This window comes from Carassius carassius, chromosome 10 (genome assembly GCF_963082965.1).
Source record: "Carassius carassius chromosome 10, fCarCar2.1, whole genome shotgun sequence".
NCBI classification, from domain to species: Eukaryota; Metazoa; Chordata; class Actinopteri; order Cypriniformes; family Cyprinidae; genus Carassius; species Carassius carassius.
Window position 1 is genome coordinate 32,553,000 of NC_081764.1, and position 24,759 is coordinate 32,577,758.

Genomic DNA, 24,759 nt, shown 5'->3' on the forward strand with positions numbered 1-24,759 from the left:
AGTACAAATCATTATTATATTGCTTTACATTATTAATTATTTTAATTCATATTAATAATTATTTACCATAATCGTACAATCTTTTTCCTTAAAGGGTGGATAAATGGGTGTCTAGAGGAGAAAAATACATTTGTTTTGCATTAAAAAAAAATTCACTCGAATATAATATTGAACTATAAGCTATGAAATTGAAAAGGTGCTGAATTTTTATAAAAAAAAATAACAATTGAACAAAAACAATTATTTTTATGTATCATTCAATATTTATATTAGTATAATATTAATATTAGTAATTGTTTGCTATAACCATACAATCCAAAAAAGGGTGGGAAAAACATGTTCAGTGGGAATATATATATATATATATATATATATATATATATATATATATATATATATATATATATATATATTGCATAAACAAAATAAATCATGTTTTAAACCATTTAAGAGATTTAAGGTATGTTTTTTTATGGCAGTAAAGCATAATTACATCTCACTTCTCATTTCTATAATTTAAAAAATAAATTCTTTATTACTGTTATATGAATAAAATATTTTAGTCGATTTAAAAAATGTCTAGACAGAATGATTAACATGGCTGTATTGCAGTAATGAAAATCATAAATATATATTTGTACAAAAAAGTGCTGAATCTCTATTCAAAAATAATTTGGGTCTTAACAATACAGGGTCACAGGGATCTCCAGCTTCTGATTGGCGTGCATATCTGCGAAGCATACGTCTGACAGCTCCACGATTGGCTGTTATACCCAAGCCCCGCCCCTGAATTTGCACCTTTGAGGGGCATGGAGCCAGGATGCTACAAGCAAACAAACAAAAACCTTTATATTACCTTCTGTTGGCTGAGCTCCAGTCAACATTTCTTTACATAATTAATAATATAAGAATTATAATGATTTTCTGTTTTTAGAGCTAATTTGGAAAAGGCAAGTGTGTGGGTTGGTAGAATTTTTCAATGTTTTTTAAAGTCTCTTACCAAGGCTGTTTGTATTTGATCAAAAATAGTAATATTGTGAAATATTATTATTCTGTTTTAATATATTTTAACCTGGTGATGTAAAGCTGAATTTACTGTCACTTGATCAATTCACTGCAGCTTGCTGAATAAAAGTATGCATTTGTTTCATAAAATAATTATTAGTGTTATTGAAACAAAATAATTTAGTTTTTCATGACCATTTTTCATCCTCTCACTGTTATTTGTTTTTGAATACATTTATGAATTATTTAAATGGTTATGTAGATCTAGAATTTCTAAACTATTTATTTTAATTAAAATGTAATGTATCATTTCAAATAATGTACACTGAGTGACTTACAGGCAGAGGAGGGGCTACGAGGTCTCACTGACTCCGCCTCCAGTATAGTGGGTGTGGCCTCTCTCACTGTGAGCGGTTGAAATGTGAATGTTTCATACAATAATTTGCTGATGTAATGATGATAACAAAACATTTTAAATTTAAAAGGTTTTAAATCCAGTGGAAACATTTTGCTCTGGGTTGCTGGACACATGCTTGAAAACGCAACAAATGCAGACAAAAATAAGAGGACCCGATACATATGCTCATAAAACCAATAGAATATAATTACCGTGAGTGTTTCTGAGTCTTTTTTCATGTCTTTCAGTTCTCTCTCTCGATCCTGGATTCTCTGATGGCTCTCCGACAGAACTGTGCCCAGATCTTTCTAATTCAGTAACTAAGAGAAGCACACAAAACAAGTTTTCAGAATAGACTGGAATGAGTCTGAGTGGAACCAGATTAGTTTATTACAACTAAACCACACTGACACATTAATACAGCACGTCATGCAAAAGCTAAAGCTGAGTCAGACTGTTCAAACAGTGGCAGGGAAAACATTTATCTGAAGGATGTCACTGCCTTGCATATTGCATATTGCAATATGATGATTAGCGTCAGAAAAGAGTAGTGTCAGCTTTTTTAAATTTTTTTTAAATGCTATTAATAAATTGCAATAAAGTCCCTCTCACACAAATTCATGGTATTGTTTCAATTGTAGCCTATATGCATGCAGTCAGTGTGTCCTAGTTCTTCATCATGTTTTCTCTCTTTAGTATTCTGTTTAGTCTTTTGCTGGTGTCTGCCCAGAATAATCAATCAATCAGTCAGTTCATAAAGAGGCAGGAAGTATTTGAATCACTGTGTGTGTGTGTGTGTGTGTGTGTGTGTGTGTGTGACAGAGAGAGAGAGAGAGAGAGAGAGATGACAGCAGAGGGCGCTGTTGAGCTGGGAATCAGGAAGGACGTTCTCTCATCCGTGAGGTGATTTCACGTCAATCATCATCACCCACCGGACCTGAGTGGAGACAGCATTACTGGCTCATATGACGCTGCTCAGAGCCAGAGCTTGACAGCAAACAGCAACAGAAATACTCGAAAAGGGAATCCAGTTTATCCAGGATCTGATTCCAAATAGGAGTTAGAAATTCCTCCGGGAATCAGTTGAAGCATGTTTTTCAAAAGCTTGATTTGAGAAAGAACAAAAACATCAACGTGGTGAAGAAATAGTCAGACATTTCATGAAATATATGTATAACCTATTAATCATGTTTTGGCTTCATGTCATGACAGGTGTGTGAACTCACACTAAATGCTCTAGGTTATGTATTTTATGAGTACACTTTCTATTCTGCAGAAGAAAAACGATATCAAATGCCAGTAAAAAAAAAAACTGTAAAAAGTTACTGTAGTCTACTTTATAAACTACTTAAAAAAAGATTTTCCAGCAAATTACTGTTTATTTTTCCTAATATATGTTTTTAATAGTATATTTTATTTTACAGTAAAAATAATGTTTATAATATTAAATATTTTCTTCTTAACCTTTATTTAAACATGAAAGTCACACTGAGGTTAAAACAACTGAGACCTGGTCAGGACAGGGTCGGATAGCAGAATTAAACATATAACAAGCCACAATAAAAACAAAACAGCATCATCATTTGATACAACAGAAAAGTCAACAAAACAAGTCTCCACAACAAAATATTATACAACACTGAAACACAGCACAGCAGAGCATACATTTAGATATTACACAGTACCTTACATAATACTGATCACAGATTCAAAAAAAAAAGTTAAGTGGTAGTAGAATTGGCAAAACAACTGCAATTAGCAGTGACCAGCTCCTTTATTCTATGTTTAAAATAATTTAAAGAGATGAGGAATTGAAGTTTGAGTTTGGTCTGCACTTCATTCCAAGACCAAGGGCCATAATAAAACTGGCTTAGCTTTCCAGCCTCTGATCTAATAGCCGGCACTTTGAACTGTAGCAAATTATGTGACCTGAGATTATGACAGCTTTGAAATTATAAAAAGAAAATCCTATTTAAATAATTTGAAAAGTTTTCCTAAAATAACTTTGTAAATTAAAATATACCACTGTTCAAGCCTGCACAAATGAAGGGCCAACCATCTTACCATACTGTACAATATACAATGATGTGTCCTAAAACTAGAGTTAGTGACATATCTGAGAGCAGAGTGATAAACGGGGTCAAGTTTGGACAAGGTGGACAGAGAGGCAAATCTGTAGATAGTATCCCCGTAGTCAATCTGTGACAGAAAAAGGCTAGGTTAGGTTTTTATCCATCCAAAATCCTAGATATTTGTAATTGTCTACAGACTGGATACAAACTCCATCCAGTGACGTGATGGAGATGGATGGTAGCTTTGTTCGCCCAGTAGTAAAAACCATAAATTTAGTTTTATGAGGGTTTAACAACAGCTTCAAATCTTGTAGAGCATATTGCAGGGTATCTGCCTGCATATTTGAAAAGGCTAACTCAGCTCTGGGAGCACAGGAATACAAAACTGTATCATCTGCATACAGATGATACTTACAAAATTTAAACATCACAAATATTATTAATTTAAACTAGGAAAAACAAGGGTCCGAAAACTGAACCTTGTGGAACACCCTTCATAACAAGAACTGGGTTTGACATGCCATTGCCATATTTAACCATTTGTAATTGATTGGTCAAGTAGCTATGAAACCATTTGACAGCATTACATCCAATGCCGGCTCTCAGCAGGGTATTAACCAGTAATGAATGGTCCACAGTATCAAACGCCTTTGTGAGGTCTATAAACAAAGAAACAAAGGTACATTTTTTGTCTATAACCTCTTTGATGTCATCCATGACTTTTAAAGTGGCGGATATTATACTGTGCCCTGACTGGAAACCGGATTGCATTTCATTTAAAAAAGTATGCGAGTGCAAATATGATTTAAGTTGGGTAGAAACTAAAGATTCCAGTATTTTTTAAAGAACATGGGGATTAGAAATTGGTCTGTAGTTGTTCATGTCATATCGATCGCCAGTTTTAAATAGGGGTGTAGTGTAAGCTTGCTTCCAGATAGCTGGAACCTGATGAGAACATATTGACATATTAAAAATGAACCAAATATGAACCATAGGGTAAATTCAGGTAAACTTGGCAACATTTTCCCATTCAGCACAATGATTAAAAATGTCTCTGAACCTAAATTCACCCTGCTTCTCTTGAACTGTGCTTTTGAAGATTTGAGGCCCAAACGCACACTCTCTTTGTGTTTATGTGTGTGATGATAAACGATGAGAAGCGCATCTGATCGGCCCTGTAATAAGTCTAAATGGAGTCCCAAAGCTATTAGAAAGTGTTCTGAAATGAATCCCATCCATTTACTCTTTTAATGAACTACAAATGAAAACAAATGAATCCGTAAACAATCAGGCATGTTAATGAGCCTGTATGTCTCTGTTCAGTAGAAGAGTCAATAGTATCTGTGCTGAGATCATTCATTCCTGTGTTTGTGTTCGGGACGCTGTGAGCATGTTTCACTCTGTTTTTGTCCATCTGCTCACTGACGCTGATGAAACCATGCTGGACGCATCCTTCAGGGACTATTATAACCTCTAAAAGATGTCTTTACTCACACCAGCATCATGGGTGTGTGTGTGTACAGAGTGAGTTTATTACGTCAAGTCTGGCAGTACAATCCTCATTTCTTGGAATCCGCATGAGTTTCTTGAGAAGTTTCTTCTTCGTGTGAGTGTGTTGTTTGGGTCGTGCGTGTCAAGCTGACGGCTGTGGCTCCAAAATGTCTCATCTGTGTTCAATCATCAACACATCCGTGACCATCGCAGCTGATTTCTACAAAACATGCTCCAAAAATCCAGCATCACCCCTCAGATATCAAGAGCTGGCCGGTATTTTTTTCTTGCCTTCATGTCAGAGACTCTGAAATGTACGAGCTGATTAAACCATTTAAAGTGAGTCCCTCATCATCTCCAGATCTCTACATCTGCAGAAGGTCACAGTCATTGACTCCTGGGCAAAAAGCCAGCGAAGCTTCTTAAATGATGAATTGACTTTGGACTGGATGAAGCTGTAGAAGAAGAAGTGTGCTTTTGTTTTCTTTTTTATTAAAACACAGTTATCCAGATAGATAGATACAGTACATACATCAAATAAAGTCTTGACAGAAAAGTAAATTGTGGTGTTTTGACATCCAGCTGGATATTTATTTATTTGAACAATGTACAACATATAAAAACATAGCAAAATGTTCACAGTGTAAAAAGGCAGTGATCATGTGTTGGGAAATCATTTATTGCATAGAAAGCTTCCATGCAACATCAGCGTACAGAAGCATCATCAGCAAGCGTCCAGCTCCAGCTTCCAGTGCCATATTCAACACCCAACCAGACCATCTGCGTCTTGCATTGGGCTCATTGGAAAGAATTAACATTAAATATTTCATTAAACATATTGTCATTAAACATGTACTGTACACATGATGCCAGACAGAAAAAAAAAAATAGTCATATGTAAGAAAGAAGTGTAAATCTGAGCACTCTTAGGGTTCTGAAGACAACTTACTGCTTTCAGTGTCATGTGTTCACTGTGGAGTTATAGTGAGGAAAAAATACCTGATTCCATCGACAACAAAAAAATCTGAATTTGTGTATAAATATATAATGCCAGCTACAAATATACACACAAACTTATAAATGCACATCCCTTTAGATTCAATTAAACTCGCACTCAAGTTATTTCATACTGCTGTTTCTGTCACTATTCATTTGATTAATGCTTAAAATGTATATATTTGTCATTATTTACACATCTTCATATTTCATTACTTGTGAAAAAGAGTTTAACATTATGTGCGAGACACTCTTTTACACAATCTCACTGCAACAACTTTGAATGAATATGAATATGTGAATTTGAATTCTGAAAGCTTTAAACAAGTAACTTTCATTCGGTTTCTCACAAAACTTTTTTTTTTCACGCACTGGTAATAATATGGGCTATTCTGTTTCCATAACTTGTCTTAATTCAGACTAATGGAAAGAAAACATCCAAAATAAACATTTAATTGTTTATTTTTATTACATTTGATTAACTTATGTCTGTATATTTCAATTGCATTACACATCTTTAAAGACTGATCTCTAAACTTAGATTAAACTTTAGTTTTATTTCCATCTGTATCCTGAAGGTTTATACACATTTGGTTTGGTCTATTCATATATCATTCATCCGATTTATATACAATTTGATTCCTAAAAAGGGTTAATTTTTTTTTATAAAAATCTCCAAAATCTTTAATAGGGCAACAGCATAATCCAATGTTCAGATGTGTATGCAAATGAGTGCATATTTAATTAGACAATGCCTCGTTTGCATTTTTAAACAACATTTCAGAAAGCTTGTAATACATTAAGATAAAAATCTTAATGTACTGTATTAATCAACTGTTTTGCGCGTCGTTTTTTTGTGTCGTGTGTGTGTGAGAGAGAGAGAGAGAGAGTGAGAGAGAGAGAGAGAGAGAGAGAGAGAGAGAGAGAGACAGGGTCACACGGTGGAGTCAGCCGTCTCAACCGTCCGTGTCTTGTTTACTCCAAACCCATATGAGTTTCATCACTGTGTCTGTAACGTGACTCTGTTCCTCTTTCGGGCTTGAACTGATAGTAAAACTAAGGACATTATTAACTGTCTTTACATTTATTTTGAAAGATTAAGCTCACGGTTAAGGAAAGGGGTGTTATATTTCCGACGAGTGCTTACGTGTTCGGCCAATCACAATGCACTGGGTCAGTTGGCCAATCAGAGCAGACTGCGCTTATCAGAAGGAGGGACTTTGTTGAAAATGACGTGTTTGAGAGATGCGGGGCATAGAGGACCTACAATAATGTACAGTATTTGGAAGATAATCTGTTTTTTTTAACATTAAAGCATGTCAAGATTTTCTGTTACACCAAATACACAAAATAATGATCTTTAAAAAAGCATCATCTGACCCCTATTCACATACTGTGTTTTGCCTTTGGAAAAAAGTCATAAATTTATGTAATGACATTAGGGTGACAGAACTATCATATTTGGTGAACTTTCCCTTTAAAAGTGTCTGACAGACAAATCCACAGCCATATGTGTAACTGTGTGTGGATGGCCATATATTCATGAGCTCAGGTCTTTTATTGGACACCGAAGATAACGGTCTCTCTTATGAGTTCATCCATACATCACTGATGTTAATCTACCGTTGATCCTGATTACATGTATCTCACATCTTTGGAGTTCTTGGAGATCTGGAACAGAAAAAGAAGTAAACCAGGATCAAATAAGAGAAACAGATGTCCAGGCTTACTGTGAGACATCTGGAAACTTTCATGCTTTATCCACTCAAAGCGAGATCTGCGTTGCAGTTTTTCAATTGTGAAAAACAACACAAAGATGCCAGCACATAAAGTAGTACGTCACAATTCAGTTTTGAGCTTGATCCCAGAATTCCTCTTGCTCCTTTGCTTTATAAGAAGAGTGCATGCTTGGTGAGGGTCAGTCTGTAGTTATTACGAAGCATGTGATCAGCTGAACTTCCAGTTCGAGATGACATTTAGGAAAGGAAATGCTACAAGAAAACTACATGGGCCCGTCTAATCCAAACCTCACTCCTTTGCATCTTTCTGCATCTTTTGAGATGCAGATTATGCACTCAGCCTTCCTGTGGATCCATGCATTTTCCAATGCGTCTGCATGGAGGGATCAAGGTGCGTAACTGTGTTCACACAGCCCTAAGAAAGCATGAGATGTGTGTCTGTGCATCAGCTGTGCATGTAGCTGCAGGGTGAATCCATGGAAGGGAAGTCGTATTTGCCCAGAGGAGACGGGTAATATGTGGTGGCGTAGACGTTGGTCTGCGGTAACGCTGATGGGAAGAAGTTGCAGCTTTCGTCTGGTGGAAGCAGGTTATTCTTATTCAGAGTCTGCGGGGAACAGAGAGAGCACAGAAAGTAAGCACAAGATATGTTGAAAGTCTCTTCAATATTTCAAAGGCCACAGTGTGTTTTGCATCATGCTGCAGGGGTCCTGTGATGTCAACGCTCCGAGGGAAGAGAGGGAACCAAAAAATGAGGAATGATTGAGTTAAGACAGATGGAAGGAACGAGAGCAGATTAGAGAGAGTCGTGATTCTCTTTGACTTGACATCAGATGTCCAGAGATCCCAACACAAGACAAGAATTATTCAGTGAACAAAAGTAAATAATAATAATAATATAATAATGAGAACTATTATTCTTATTAAATAAATAATTATATACTATATATTTATTTAAAAATATATAATATTATATATTTAATTATTATTATTATTTAATTATAATGATTAATTATTATTTAAAAATATAATATAAATAACATATAATATAATACTTATTTAAAAATATATGTATGTATAATAATGTTTTTAAAATCAAACAAAAGGGAGCGTTTTCAATCTCAACTGCGCCAAGACAAGAATTATTTATCAAACTAATAATAATAATAAAATAATAATAATATGAATTCACATATTATATTTACAATATATAATATATAACAATATTATATAATACAATAACATATTTAAAAAAAATAAAACTATAAAATATTTTTTTTATTGAAACATTATTTATATTATTGTATATATTATTAAATAAAAACAAATAATAATAAAATAATCATGAACTGCATAGGCCAAACAGTATACACAATTAATAATGACTATTTTGGTTTCTTGAATTGTGAAGAATTGTTTTCTACTTCCCTTTAAAAATGTAATCCTATTTATTTCTCTATATTAACAACGCATGATTATATGATTAAGTGCTTTTTATTATCTGTACTAATTAGTGTTGCGGTTGCAACCCACCAGTTAATACAGAGAGAACACTGTGGCATGATGGGATACCTTGAACTCCATGGGTGTGTATAAGTCGTTCTTGGGCGCACAGCTGTTCTCTTTATAGTGTATGTGGTTGGGGGTGCTGGGATGGATAACTGCGGACTCTTGAGGGGGTTTGCGGAGTCTCTGACAGTAAACATACACCAGGACGGACAACAAAACGGCTCCCAGAAAACAGCATGCTCCAGTCAGCACCAAATGGAACAGAGAAAACCCTGCAGGAGACAAAACAGAAAGAAATCTTTCAATGGGGTCAGTAGACATATCAAATCCTGAATGCTGGATGATTTAAGTCAGATTTACCTTCATGTGAAACTGTACTGTAGTCTGAGAGGCCAGAAAGAAACAAACAAAAAAGAGAGAAATTAACTAACCTGCGCTGTCGTTGGGTCGACACTGTCTCTGATCTGTGGAGTTTCCTTGGCAAGAGGCGGAGCTTATTTCACATGTACGAGTCCTGAGCTGCAGCCCCTCCTCATTACACTCTGCCCACTCTGACCACGCCCCCCACCCACCTGACACAGGTGAGCAAGATAAGCAGAACACAGATTTCACAACTGTGTTATCATTAACACAGTCATGCAGAGTATTTAAAGTGGGGCATTTCTGTCCCAAATAGCACCCTAAACCCTTGCGGTCTTCCTCTGAGTCCACATTTTGACTTTCGAGTGAAAGTTTGCTGCAGAGCTCGGCGAATGACTCTTATGACTGAACAAATGACTGGTACAGTTCAACTGATTCCCGAACAAATTACTCTTATGAGCCGGTTATTTTAAGTTAATCAAACATATACAGTGCAATTAGTTCAGACCAACCGATTCCCGAAAAATTTGCCTTATGAGCCAGTTATTCTTAGTAAATCAAACAAATACAGCACTGTTACAACTGTTAGGGTTAAACTGATTTCTGAATGAATGACTCTTATGAACCGGTGAATCAAACACAGAGTATAACTGATACAGTTCAATCGATTCCCAATCGAATTACTCTTATGAGCCCGTTCTTTTTATTGAAATCAAACACAGTTGCACATTAGGGGTTTTGCCAGTAGTAAAAAAAAAATAAAAATAAAAATAACTTAATGAAATATGCTACTTTTGTTTAGTCGTTTTTTTATTGTTGTTTAATATCTAGATATAGTTAATGAGTTGAGTTAGTTCACCCAAAAATGAAAATTATGCCACTAATAACTCGCCCTCATGTCGTTCCAAACCAGTAAGACCTCCGTTTATCTTCAGAACACAGTTTAAGATATTTTAGATTTAGTCCGAGAGCTCTCAGTCCCTCCATTGAAACTGTGTGTATGGTCTACTGTCCCGGTCCAGAAAGGTAAGAAAAACATCATCAAAGTAGTCCATGTGACATCAGAGGGTCAGTTAGAATTTTTTGAAGCATCGAAAATACATTTTGATCCAAAAATAGCAAAAACTACGACTTTATTCAGCATTGTCTTCTCTTCCGTGTCTGTTGTAAGACCAAAAATCGAAATTAATCATTTTAAACAGTTCGCATATCCAATACGCATTAATCCACAAATGACTTAAGCTGTTAACTTTTTTAATGTGGCTGACACTCCCTCTGAGTTCAAACAAACCAATATCCCGGAGTAATGCATGCACTCAAACAGTACACTGACTGAACTGCTGTGAAGAGAGAACTGAAGATGAACACTGAGCCGAGCCAGATAATGACTCGTTCACGACTGAAGAACCGGTTGCATCGGTTTTCGGATCACCAGTAGTTCTTTCGGACAGTTCGATTCAATAAACCGGTTGAAGAAAACAGTTCACCGGTTCTTTTGCGCTCGACGTAATGGCGTCATTGGCGATAACTGCAAGCCTTCGGTTTACCTGGGCTCATAACATTAGCACAGAATCGGTTCAGAATCAATCACCAAAAGAATCAGTTTGGTTCAGACGCTCTGTGTGTCAGTCTGCTTCGCGCTGAATCACACATGCGCAGTATCATCAGCTCCTCGGTTCTCAAATCGGACGCGTCTGACAGAAACGCTTCTTGACTCTTGAACGAGTCATTATCTGGCACGGCTCGGTATTCATCTTTCTCTTCACAGCAGTTCAGTCAGTGTACTGTTTGAGTAAATAAATTACTCCGGGATATTGGTTTGTTTGAACTCAGAGGGAGTGTCAGCCACATTAAAAAAGTTAACAGCTTAAGTCATTTGTGGATTAATGTGTATTGGAGATGTGAACCGTTTAAAACGATTCAGTTCGATTTGGTGAACTGTTTCAAAAAGATCCGGTTACATCGAATGATTCGTTCGCGAACAGGATATCACAAACTGCTTTGTTTTGAACTCTCTCACAACAGACACGGAAGAGAAGACAATGCTGAATAAAGTCGTAGTTTTTGCTATTTTTGGACCAAAATGTATTTTCGATGCTTCAAAAAATTCTAACTGACCCTCTGATGTCACATGGACTACTTTGATGATGTTTTTCTTACCTTTCTGGACCGGGACAGTAGACCATACACACAGTTTCAATGGAGGGACTGAGAGCTCTCGGACTAAATCTAAAATATCTTAAACTGTGTTCTGAAGATAAACGGAGGTCTTACTGGTTTGGAACGACATGAGGGCGAGTTATTAGTGGCATAATTTTCATTTTTGGGTGAACTAACTCAACTCATTAACTATATCTAGATATTAAACAACAATAAAAAAACGACTAAACAAAAGTAGCATATTTCATTAAGTTATTTTTATTTTTATTTTTTACTGACCCTCTGATGTCACATGGACTACTTTGATGATGTTTTTCTTACCTTTCTGGACATCGTCCAGAAAGACTTTCAGAAGACCGTGCACACAGTTTCAATGGAGGGACTGAGGGCTCTCGGACTAAATCTAAAATATCTTAAACTGTGTTCCAAAAATAAACAGAGGTCTTATGGGTTTGGATCAACATGAGGGTAAGTTATTAATGACATAATTTTGCAAATTGGGCGAACTTACCCTTTAAGGCCAAGTACTGGATTTTACAGGAAACAAAGTTAAAGACTGTGGAATGTGTGTATACACACTTTCATCACCAAAATGGACAAATCTTTCCCTCACAACCAAAAACAAACTTCTTTGAAGACATTCTTACAATGTCTTACAATTCTTACAACAGTGTGAATAAGCCCGAATGCATGAAATAGCATTAGACCTCCAGTTTAAAATAAACAATATTCTTTTACTGCTGCAAGAATGTGATTTTCTCACCATCGCACTTGTGTGTGTTGCAGAGCGCTTCCTCTGTGTGCAGGCCGATGCAGATGTCTCCAGAATGAGCAGGGGAACGGTTAGAGCAGGTACGGGAGCGCTGGTAGTGACCGCCGCCACAGGAAGCAGAACACTGAGACCAGGAAGACCAGCATGACCACGCCCCCTTCACTGAAAAACAACACCTGTCAGTACACTACTCCATAAACAGGACAAGAGTGACGTACTTCAAAAGCTCTCTCAGACCTGGGCACGGCTGAGTGTTGCAGTCCTGATACTCGACCGGTGCTCCGCTGCAGGCGAACGGCGTGCTCTTTCCATCCGGTGTGGCGCAGGAGCGCTTGCGTGTGCGGAAGCCTTTGGAACACTCTTCGGAACATGAGGACCACATTTCCCAAGACGACCAGGCGGCTCCTTGCACTCGTGTCACAGGTCGACCCATTCTCAACAAATCCTCAACTAGACCTAAACAAATATAAAAGTGTGCATTTATTAGGATTGCACAATATGGATTAGTGCAATTATCAATGTTGCGATTTCATTACATAAATACATGCATGGTGCATTTTAAAGTGAAGAGCAGCATTGTGTCTCTTTACACGCGAGCAGCTCATGATACAGTGCTTTCAGCATCTAAAAGTGGCGTGAAGCGCTTATTAACCAGCAGCTGTCAACAAAAGTTGTGTTCCGTCAAAATAAAAGTTTGCCGGTTTAACGTTTGAAAATTAAGAAATTAAACAATACATAAATATTATTATTTTAATTCTACAGTTGTAATGTAAAATATAATTATTATTTCTTTATTTTTTAATTGTTTAATTTTTCTCAAATAGTCATTTTTTATTTTATAGGGAAATATTTTAGCAGTAATATTAGTTATATTTATATTTAACAACAACAATAATAATAAAAATAATAATGTAATTAGATAAAAAATATTTATATACAACTACTACTACTACTACTCTAATAATAATAATTATTATTATTTTATTTTATTTAGTAAAATAATAATATTATAAAATAATATGTAAGGGAAACAAGTCAATTTAGCTCAAAGGGAATCATTTAAGATTTTAAAGGGAATTTGGACAGAATCACTGTTTCACGGCTGATCACTGAGACGACCAGCAATTCATATTATTATTATTATTTTATTTTATAGTTTTATTTAGTCAGATAATAATGTTCTAAAATAATATAGTAATAATATAATAAATAAAAAAATAAAAGAATAATAAAATAAAATGATTATTATTTTGTTTAATATTTTATTTGTTAATAATAATATTTATTATTACTAAATAAAAAATATTATTATTCATATTATTTAAATATATTGATATATAATAAATACATTTCGGGTCAAATTGTACATACAAACAAGCATAGCAAACATAGATTTTTGAATTTTTTAAATCACATTTTAATCACATGTTTTATCAGAAAAGCAGCTCTCTCTCTGTGTGTGTATGTGTGTGTGTGTGTGTGTGTGTGTGTGTACCGTCAGTCTCGCAGGCAGCAGCTCCGTCACTGGTGGGACAGAGGCGAGTCTCTACCTTGCGTTTGCCGAGCTGAAGGTCGTGAGGGTCAGCGAGGAGAGCCCTGCAGGTGTACCTGACCCTCTGCTCCTGTCTCGCCCCCATCTGAGTCACATTAACCGGGTACCAGGGTGTCCATGGTGTGGTCTGCCTCACTTCGGCACACGAGTCCAAGTTACACGCCTTATATTCCTGGATACAGTAACACACATGCTTTTCAAATCTTTTTCCAATATAATTTTTTTTTCTTTTTTTTTTTTTTATAAAACCCATTTAAGACCCTACCAGAGGGCAACCAGGACATGTGTTTCCATTCTCGCAGGTTCGAACACGGGATTGGACTCCACCACCACAGACAACACTACATTTGGACCAAGCGCTCCAGGAGACCCAGGACACCGGAACAGGACATGGATTATTTTCGTTACACAATCTGAATCACACAAATGAACCCAAATCATTTTCCAGTAACCTCAAATAAACACTTACACACTTATGAATCAGTTTAGTTAGAAAATCAAACGAACGACTCTTAAGAGTTGGTTCTTTTTAGTGAATCAAAACCATAAAGCAAAGCCATTGTAGTGCAACTGATTCCTGAACACTTCACATTTATGATTCAATTGTAGTGAATTAAAAGCATAGTCTGACTAACAGCCTTCCCTCTCGTCTCACCTCTCCTCTCGTGCCTGTCCCACACATACACGTCCTCCGTGTTGGGGTGCTGGGTTGTTACAGGACCGCTGACGGACCTCAAATCCAATGCCACAGCTGGTGCTGCACTCGGCCCAGGATGACCAGGGCGTCCAGCCTCCGTTCCTGAACAAACACTAGCAGGTTAGCATGGATACTACGCTAAACGCTATTATCACGGTATTGATATTTAGTCATAATACAAATAAATAACATAAACAGGTTAAATGACTTTTTTCTTATAACAAAAATAACTGAACATTTAAATACAATAAAGCAATACAGAACTATAAAGACAAATCGGTGTCACTTTACAATAAGACCTCATTTGTTAACCTTAGTTAATGCATTAACATTCACAATGAGCAATAGCTACATAAATATCAGAATACCTAAGATTAATGAATGTTCAGAAGAATTTTTCATTGGCAGTTTAACTAATGAATTAACTAATGAAGCCCTTATGTAAAGCGTGAATGAACAACAAAGAATCAAAACACTTTCAAACAATATCTAGGGCATGTTGTAGTCCAGATTAAAATGAAAAAAAAAAAAGTTAGAAAATAAATAGCCAATTAAGTTTAAATATTTAAGTATTTGGCACTGTGTTGAACACCATAGAATACACAAATCTAAATGGCTGTTTAAAATGATTTAAATATGGTTTAGAAAGTTGTGCAGCTGCTTTATTTGTGGGGTTTCGAGAGTAAAGGCTGCATTTTCTGCAGTTTTGCGCCATCTGCTGTCAGAGAGTGAATGTGCTTTCATTCAGCACGTCTCTCACGTGTTCCTCCATGTGCTTCTCATGCGTGCTTGCTTACATCAGAGTGTTCAGGAGTCTTTCATGCAGCATACAGCGGTGTTGTGCATTTTGACCAGTTGATGGGAATAGTTTTCTTAAAGGAGCATTGCGTAGGTTCTGAAATTTCTAACCATTACTGACACCAGTGGCCGTTAGAGGAACTGCAGCCAGTCTCATGCTCGTTCTCAGTGCACACGCTCTTTTTTTTTTTTTTTTTTTTTTAATTACGAGGAGTGTCCGTGGGTGTCTGAATTGTGCTGGAGGCTGGTCGCTTCTTTCCATTCGCAGAGTCCATTTGAAAACACTATTGCCGCTGCTTACTATAATGGCTGGCGTGCCGTACGGTTGTAAGCCCAAGTAGACGAGAACGCGCATGACGTCACATTTTGTGAATTTTCGCGCCAATTCGGGCCCAACTCCTCCACACACAATTGAGCCTACAGGTTGATAGAGGCAACCGTGCCGGACAGTCGAGGTGTCTTTCTTTTTTTTACATCATGGTTGGTTTATACATGTACAAATGAAAACTCTATCTTAAAGATTTTTTAAGTAAAAACCTCCACATAGCTCCTTTAAAATGCATTCCAAATTCTGAATCATTTGTAATATATAATTATTCATGGTATCTAGAAGTGCCCATGATAACAATGTCATGCATATTCATTACCGTGGTATATCATTACCGAATACCAACACATGTGTCATAATGGTGACATCAGAATTATCTGTTCAGTTAACTAGATTTTTGAGAAGAAATTGTAAGTGACACTTGACTTTTTTTTTTTTTTTTTTGTAGAAACTAAATTGTTTAAAAAAATGTATCTTTGTTCAGATTTTCAATATTTTTTTTCTATACTATTATAGTATTTATTCATATTTTGGATAATCTTTTATTTTTATATTTGCAAATTAATATTGTTTACATTTTAATAATTTTGTCGTGCTTTTGACATTGGTTTATTTATTTTGTATGTAATTTACAATTTAATGTAAGTTTGAGTAATTTTTTATGTTTTTGCCATTTTAGTATTTTTTTTTTCTTTCTATATGTCTGTCTAGTCTTATTGCTTTAGTTTTAGTTATTTTAGTATATCAAGTTAAACTAAGTTCAAATTTGAAATCCTGCCTTGGCAACTAGAGGAAATAAAAACTTTTTTATATTTTATTTCAGTTAACGTTCATTTCAAATAACAATTTATATATAATATATAGTTTTAAATCCTTTTTATTTTTATTTATTGTTATTTTATAACTTTTTTTCAATTGAAAAAAATAATATTTTTTCATACATTTAGTTTAAGCTGACAATAACCCCATTGATGCTTACTTCGTTCTTCTGTGGAACTGTTTTTGTCCATACAATGGAAGTCAATGGGGTTCAGAACCCAACTCATACAGGTTTGGAACGATATGATGATAATGACTTTGCAGGACTATGATCACAACTTTAGAGCCTGACAGGTAACATCAGTTTTATTAAATTTCACAGTAGCTTTCTGACAAAGATGTATTAGCAGCTCATACATATTACTCATGTATTATAGATCTACCACAACTGTTCTTCTGCTGTTATAGTGAAACACTGCATCCTGTTAGTTTCTCGCACCCAGACCAGTGATGTGTGTGTTTAATCAAGCTCTCTAGGTAAAGATATAATTGGAAGATTCACTCAGTAACAGAAAGTGACTGCAGTATAATGGGACATGCAAAGAAGGAGCTGCTCGGCCAGAAACGCTGCGTCAGCCGCTTGCAGTTAATGAATCAGAGTTCAGGATTGATGGATTTGAGGCCTCACTCTCTGCAGCTGTTAGTGTTGGGTGGTGACTTTCTCTCGCGGAAGAGCTGAATCAGACAGAATAAAAGCATCACACATTTATGTGCTTTGACACTTTGATTGGCTGTGATTGAAGACTTCAGGCTGATCTCTCTGGCTCTCATATATCAGTCAATCCACATTGTGTACACCTGCCACTTCAAACTTGAAAAATTAGATGCACTATTATATCCATATGACCTGCGTAACTGTATGCTCCAAGTCTTCCACGACAGATATCATTTGTAACAAAAGTTGTTGTTTTTTGCAAGAAATTAATACTTTTATTCATAAATGATGCATTAAATTGATCAAAAGTGACAGTTAAGACATTTATAATGTTACAAAAGAATTATATGTAAGTAAACTTTCTATTCATAAAATAATCCTGAAAAAAGACAATAATAACTGATGATATAGTTTAAAAAACAACGACTGACAATAATGTTTCTTGATCAGCATATTAGACTGATTTCTGAAGGATCATTTGACGATAAAGACTGGAGTTATGATGCTGAAAATACAGCTGCGCATCACAGAAAAAAATTACATTTTAAAATATATCCAAATAGAAAACTATTATTTTTAATTCTAATAATATTTCACAATATTACAGTTTTTACTGTATTTTTGACCAAATAAATGCAGCATTGGTGAGCATAAGTCTTTCAAAGAACACAGCGTGTCAAGTTTATTTGCAGGGTGCGAATGGGATTTGAGATCTACATCAGAGGAGAAAATTGTCAGTGACATAAATAACAGCAAAGCAATAATATCGCATACAGGTTGTATGGAGTAACAAGCATGGTTAGTTTCCTTTAACAAGCATATGGGTTTGTACAGAAGGAGCACCTGGAGCAGTTGGCCACCTCGATGTTCGCCCCGACACACTCCATCCCTCCACACTGGGGTCGAGGATTATCACAGGCCCGAGAGCGACACTGACACGTGCTGGTGCCTTCACCTCCGTCATCATGGTTACAAGCCCGCCATGGTGACCACTGGCCAAATCCACCATCCTGGGTGAGGTTACGCTCCTATGCATGTAAAAGCAAACAAGGCATGTTTTAAATACAGGTTTAGTGTTTGCATTGAAAATCATCGTAGGCTACTAGTTTTCAAACTTCATTCCGCATAAACCGTTTTAGCGTACAGATTCCAACTCAGTAGGTAACCCTTTATTTTAAGTACCAATTCTTACTATTAACAATTTGCTTATTAGCATGCATATTACATGTTACATTACTAACATCCCTTAATCCTACCCTAAACCTAAACTTAAATGGTTAGTTCAGCCAAAAATAAAATTTAAGCCATTCATTACTCACCCTGAAGTCATCCTAGGTGTAAATGACTTTCTTCTTTCAGACGAATTCAGTTGGAGTTATTCTAAAATTGTCTTTGAACTTTCGAGTTGTTTGATGCAACTTAGCGGGTGTTGCACTCCATCGGTTTATGAGATGTTTAATAAAAAGCTCATTCATTAAAAAAAGTGTCTCACACGGCTTCAGGGGGTAAACAAAGGCCTCCTGTAGTGAATCGATGCGTTTTTGTTTTTGTCATATACACCTAGGATGACTTCAGGGTGAGTAACTTACGACTTAATTTTCATTTTTGGCTGAACTTACCCTTTATTTACCTTACTATTAGTAAGCAGCAAATCAGGAGTTTATTGAGGCAGAAGTCATAGTTAATAGTTAATTGTGAGAATTTATCTTTAAAATAAAGTGTCTTAACTTTGCTACCTGTTTTAGTTGTTATAAACTCAATGGTTTTTAAGAAATGGAAAGGGGTTTAACCATTTGATGTGAGTTTGGGGTGGGAATATTTCCTTAGCTGACCAACAGAAGATAAGGGAAACCTTCTTGAATACATTATGTCATTATTTTTGCAATTTCAATTGATGATGCATGTGGCATAGAAATTACACACTTAACCTTTATGATTAAAAGATCAAAACAGTATTCATGTCTTATTTGAAGACAACATTTTGCAGGTCACAATGGTTTTTCCCACAATTATCCAAGTCTCCACATACATGATCTCATTCAAAATCAATTCAATCCATTCAAATGTTCCTCCCGTTTGCAGTAGAAGCTGGTTTATGTATTGCACAGGTACTAAGAATAAAAACTGTAAAATTCATCTCCATGCAGGTGTGTGGCGTATCCACTGAGGTGAATACCAACATCTTCTGTGAGTCTGGATTAGTAACAACTGACCAGAACTCAATGCCATTCATCCAATAGTTCAGACCACAGAGATGCTTTTCTCTGCCGCATGACAAAAATCGTGAATGTAATGCTCAACAGTCTGCCCTTCTATGAATTCACTCTCTAATTCACTGCTCTGTTCCTCACCTTCAGCCAATCAATGAGGAAGATATTAAAGGAACCAGAGCTCTGCTGTGGGAACAGGGTAGTAACTGTTATTTAGTCTTTATTTAAATTGGCACTTAATTAGTAAGACAAGCCAAAACCATAGAAATGATGTTGTAAGTAGTATTGTCGCATCACATGATGTTTGTCATTACTGATCCAACATGCAGCCTTTAAAACTGTAAACGGATGTAGCGTCAAAATGCTGCAGATTTAAGTTTAGTTGGATGATGTTTCTTCATTTATTTATTTGTTTAAAATCTTTTTTTTTTTTTTTTTTTTTTGCATTTTACATTGGAAAAGTTTAAATTCCCAATGAGACACAAAAGGAAATTAGTCAAAAAATATTATATTTACATAAGTGAATATTATTCAGAAACCTATGTAAAATGAATCGTAGCAATAAATAAGGTTGCGTTCAATAGCACAACAAACAATAATTTACAAAAATTAGCTTGGATAATGTTAATGTGTGCATATATGAATATATTTTGCATGATGAACTAACAATGAACAATAAAATTTTTATAAATGAATACTTATAAAGATTAAATGCTGTAAAAATATTGGCCATTTTTCATTCATAACACTAAATAGATTAATATTAATAATACAAATACTAATATTAATGTATAGAACCTTATCATACAATGTTACCATAACTATATTTAATACAGTAACAGCTCTTACAGTTTATACACAAAAGTGTGATTTATTGAGATAGTAGAAGCACAACATCGACTTTCTCTTAAAATGTAAATGTCGACAATAATTACATAAGTCTAATAATGGGGAGTCTTTTTTTCGCAAAGCATGAACTCCAATGCAATCTAAACAGTCCACTATATTATCCCAAGTTATTTCTGACTAGAATCGTACTTATATATTTTGTTTGTATGCTTAATGTTTAATGTTGTGAATCACAAACATTTAGCGGTGCATACTGCGCATGTTGTAACTCCATAACTATGGAGCCAACGCTCATTCTGCAAAAGTTTGGGAAAAACACTCTTACTCCCTGTCACAGCTTAAAGCCATTATGCATTATAGTATGCAACTTGGGACAAAGCCAAAGCTTGCACAGCGTGTAGAAAATGAGGTTTGTTAATTATTGCTCCTCAGAGAATATCAACCATCAGAGATAAGAGGAAATTTGTGATGTCTAATTACGGACCTAATGAAGTGTCAAGAAGAACAGGACTGACATTGGCCAGCCTTCATGCAGAACACCAGCGTGTAACTGACAGTGTCAGATGAAGGGTTCAGATGAGCTGAGTTCCGGCAGCCTCGGTTTCATCAGAAATGTGATTCTTCAAGACCAGCTCAAAAATCATACAAGATTTCTGGGGTAGTCAAAGAAAATAAGCTGTTATGTATCTTCACCACAGAAGCCTTAAATAATGTTCATAGAACAGAACAGACCAGACCAGAATTAAATAGAATAGTACAGAACAATGTAGCATAGAACAGTATTAACATAACAGAATAAAACCGAATATAGAACAGAAAATAATAGAAGTGTATAAAACAGAAGAGAAAATAGAACAGAACAGAAACAAAATAGAACAGAAAAGAACAGAACAGTAAATAGCAGAGCACAGAAGAGAACACAACATAAAACCAAACAGAATGGAGTAGTGCAGAATAGAATAAAATAGAATAAAACAAACATATACAGCAAAACAAAACAGAACAGAATCAACTAAAACCAAACAGAAAAAAACACATTACTATAGAAAATAATAGAATATAGAACAGCTTTTTGGAAAGTCTAGATGGTGACTCTTTTGTGGAATTGATGGACATTGAATGTATATAGACAAGTATGTAATTGCTGTTTTATTTTTATTTATTTAGTATATTTATGGATTTATTTTTAAGGTTATTGTTGAGTTCACTTACGTATTACTATTTTTATTTATTTTATTATTATTATTTTTTCTTATGTATATATAGGTAATATATGTGTATGTCATAATGAAAAATTTAACTCTTGTCTTAATCTGTATGTAAATCTTTGAAAATAAAATTATTGTTAAAAAAAAGAATATAGAACAGCAATAAAAAATAAAAGCAGAGTAGAGAATAGAACAGAATGGAATACAACAGAACAAAACAGAATACAAGCATACAGTACAGAACAATACAGAATAGAAGAGAATAGAATGGAACAGAACTGAATTGAACAGAACAGAAAATGATAGATTAGTATAGAAATTGAATACAGAATAGAAAACAGAATTTAACACAGCAGAACAGAATATAACAATAGAACAGAACAAAATAGAATAAAACAGAAAATGCTATAATAGTAGAAAAAATAAAAAAAACCTGAAACCAGAACAGAACATAAGTGCACAGCAATAGAACATGATATAATAGAATAAAACAGAACAATATCAAATACAATAGAACAAAAAAAGTCCGTACTAACACAGTAAAAGAGAACAAAAAAGAATAGCAGTGTATAGAATAGAACAGAATAAAACAGAACATGAAAATAATAGTAGCGTACTGTATATAATAGAACAATAGAATTTAGAAGAGAATAGAACAGAACAGACTACAAGCATAAAGTACAGAACAATACAGAATAGAACAGAACAGAATAGAAAAGGGTAGATTAGTATAGAATAATTGAATACAGTATATATACCAACGCATAATAGAATATAACAGAATATAACAATAGAACAGAACAGAATAGAGCAGAAAATAATAAAACTGAAAACAGAACCGAACAGAGGGTCTTTTGCTCAAGATAATAATTAAGTTACAGGAGACTTAATAATAAATGAATCCATTAACTGTTCATTTAATCTCAGTGCTGTGTTGAAGAAACACCTGAGATATTAAAGAGATGTAATTTGTGATTTTTCTTTTCTGTGTGATCGTGTTGTCTGAAAGTGTGTGTCTTACAGGGCACTTTGTGATGTCTTGGCTCCACTGGCTCATGTTGGAGCTGTCCTCAATCGTCGTACAGCGCTTCTGTTTCCGGTCCCAGCCGCAGTACGGATCCCTGGCACCCAGACAGTCCCTACGATCACGAAATCACACATCAGTGACAAGGTCTTAAGAAATACCACCATAACAAGTGTCCTGTCTGCTCATGAGATCTTCTTAATGACAAGAGAGAAACAGGAGAGGAGAGATTGGGTTTAATAACGGAGGAATAAATCTCACTGCAAACAACATTAAAAACTAATCCTTCTGTCACTGAACACTGAATCTCAAGTGAATATTTTGCAAATTTGGTCTATAATATAAACATAACTTTCAGGGTTATGAGAGACTGAGCTGAAGTGTAAATATAATCTAAGCATCTGATCAGAAAATGATATGATCTGACTTACAGGAACTACAGGGAAGACACAATAAACCTCAAATCCTGCTCTGGGAGATAAATAACATCTGACAGAACCTCGGTGATTTATTACAGCTAGCAGACTTATCATTTTCTCCTTGTGTCCTTTGGGTTCAGTGGAGCGAGACTGTGTTATTAATTCAGGAGCATGTTTCATTGTTTTAATGATGTCATTCTTAAGAAGGACAAAGTTTGAAAAAGCAAACAATGTATATTACAAGCACAAGCATACAATCATACATAAGTAAGTAGTGTTAAATCACAGGAATAAATTACATAAAAAAAAATTCAAATAGAAAACAGTTCTTTTAAAATGGAGATAATATTTCCCAATATTACTTCATTTCTAATCAAATAAATACAGCCTTGGTAAGCCAACCCCAAACTTTTCAACGGCATTTTATATACTCATATTTCACAACCAAATCAAATATAACAATGCGTCTCAGCGTCCCACTAACAACTAAACACCGGCAACACTAGAAAACTGCAAATGTGCTAGAGATGCATAAAGAGAATAAATTTGAATACATTAAAGGTTATATAAAGGTATAATGCTTGCAGCTCAATCAGACTATGGATGAGAACTGGTACAAAATAATTCAAGTTATTTGCAGCATCTTTGTGAGATGTGACATTTTGCCACTTGTGTGTACTGTACGTGTGCGTGGGGAAGAATATGTCATGAAATGACTTCTTTCCATTGCATTGGAATGCTAAACACTGAGCGGGTTCACACACACAGTTCCATCATGTCCCATAACAGCCTCTAACCTCAAATGTGTCTGCCTCGTGTAGCTCCGAGTGTTTGTACAACAACATCTGCGTCAAGAAGTCAGCGAGTCTTCAATCGATCTCATTCCTCAGATAAAGACAATCATCTACTTCTAAAGTAACTACCGACAGCCTCGAATCATGAGCATATAAGTGCTTCTGAACTGACAGATCACATGGAAAATATCTTCTGATGGGACAAGCTGTAAGAAGACAAAAAATAATAATCTGTTATATCACAAGGTGTAAAAACGGTGTCATGTGGAGCTTGAAGGCATTTAGCAGATAAAAGAAAAATGCTTTGCTTGATATTATAACTCAATTTACCAAGCATTAAGTTACGTACAAGATTGCACAAAGCTCTTACAGATCCAGCTCTGAAGCCCAATTCATCCATTTGGAGTCTATGAATTTGAAGTCTAATTACATCTCTAAAGTAAACGCAGTCGCTTCCTGTGAGGAGTGATGCATGCATTATATATTTTTAATGATGTTCGACAATTTATAGGTGTTCTATTCATAACAGCCATGGAGAACATGAAAGCAATTTTTTTTTAAATGACCTAGTTCATCACTCTCTGGCCTTTACACCAATGGCGGAGAATTTATGAGAGAATAATTTCTGTGACTGCTCATAAGTACTGTCATTCACTTCATCTCCTTGAGCTTCATTTTCTGTCTGACTCCAAGGGCATTAGCCACTCGCAAGGACTGGTGCTGTAATCATCCTTTGCTGTAATTTAACAGCAACTGTGGATTTTGTTGTCATGTGTGAACAGGTAGTCAATGTGGTGATGATGCTGGCAAATGGGATCTGGAAGTTCTGTACTGATACTATGTGAATGTGACAGTTCAATCATGTTCATGGTTAGGACGTTCTGACCTCGTGAGTATGCTGTCAA

The 24,759-nt window shown here is 35.3% G+C and overlaps 1 protein-coding gene across 1 annotated transcript in view; it reads right to left on the bottom strand.

Annotated features, from left to right (window-relative positions):
- Nucleotides 1-8,145: 8,145 nt before the first annotated feature.
- Nucleotides 8,146-24,759, bottom strand: part of LOC132151441 (semaphorin-5B-like) — a 39,031-nt gene continuing 22,417 nt past the window's right edge. The window contains exons 11-20 of the mRNA XM_059559540.1: nt 22,639-22,756; nt 18,194-18,378; nt 14,709-14,852; nt 14,319-14,466; nt 13,997-14,225; nt 12,739-12,957; nt 12,493-12,663; nt 9,641-9,781; nt 9,273-9,481; nt 8,146-8,307 (exon numbers count right to left, since the gene is read on the bottom strand). Of these exons, the coding sequence (XP_059415523.1) occupies nt 8,146-8,307; nt 9,273-9,481; nt 9,641-9,781; nt 12,493-12,663; nt 12,739-12,957; nt 13,997-14,225; nt 14,319-14,466; nt 14,709-14,852; nt 18,194-18,378; nt 22,639-22,756 (1,726 nt within the window). The remainder of the gene's footprint in view (nt 8,308-9,272; nt 9,482-9,640; nt 9,782-12,492; nt 12,664-12,738; nt 12,958-13,996; nt 14,226-14,318; nt 14,467-14,708; nt 14,853-18,193; nt 18,379-22,638; nt 22,757-24,759) is intronic.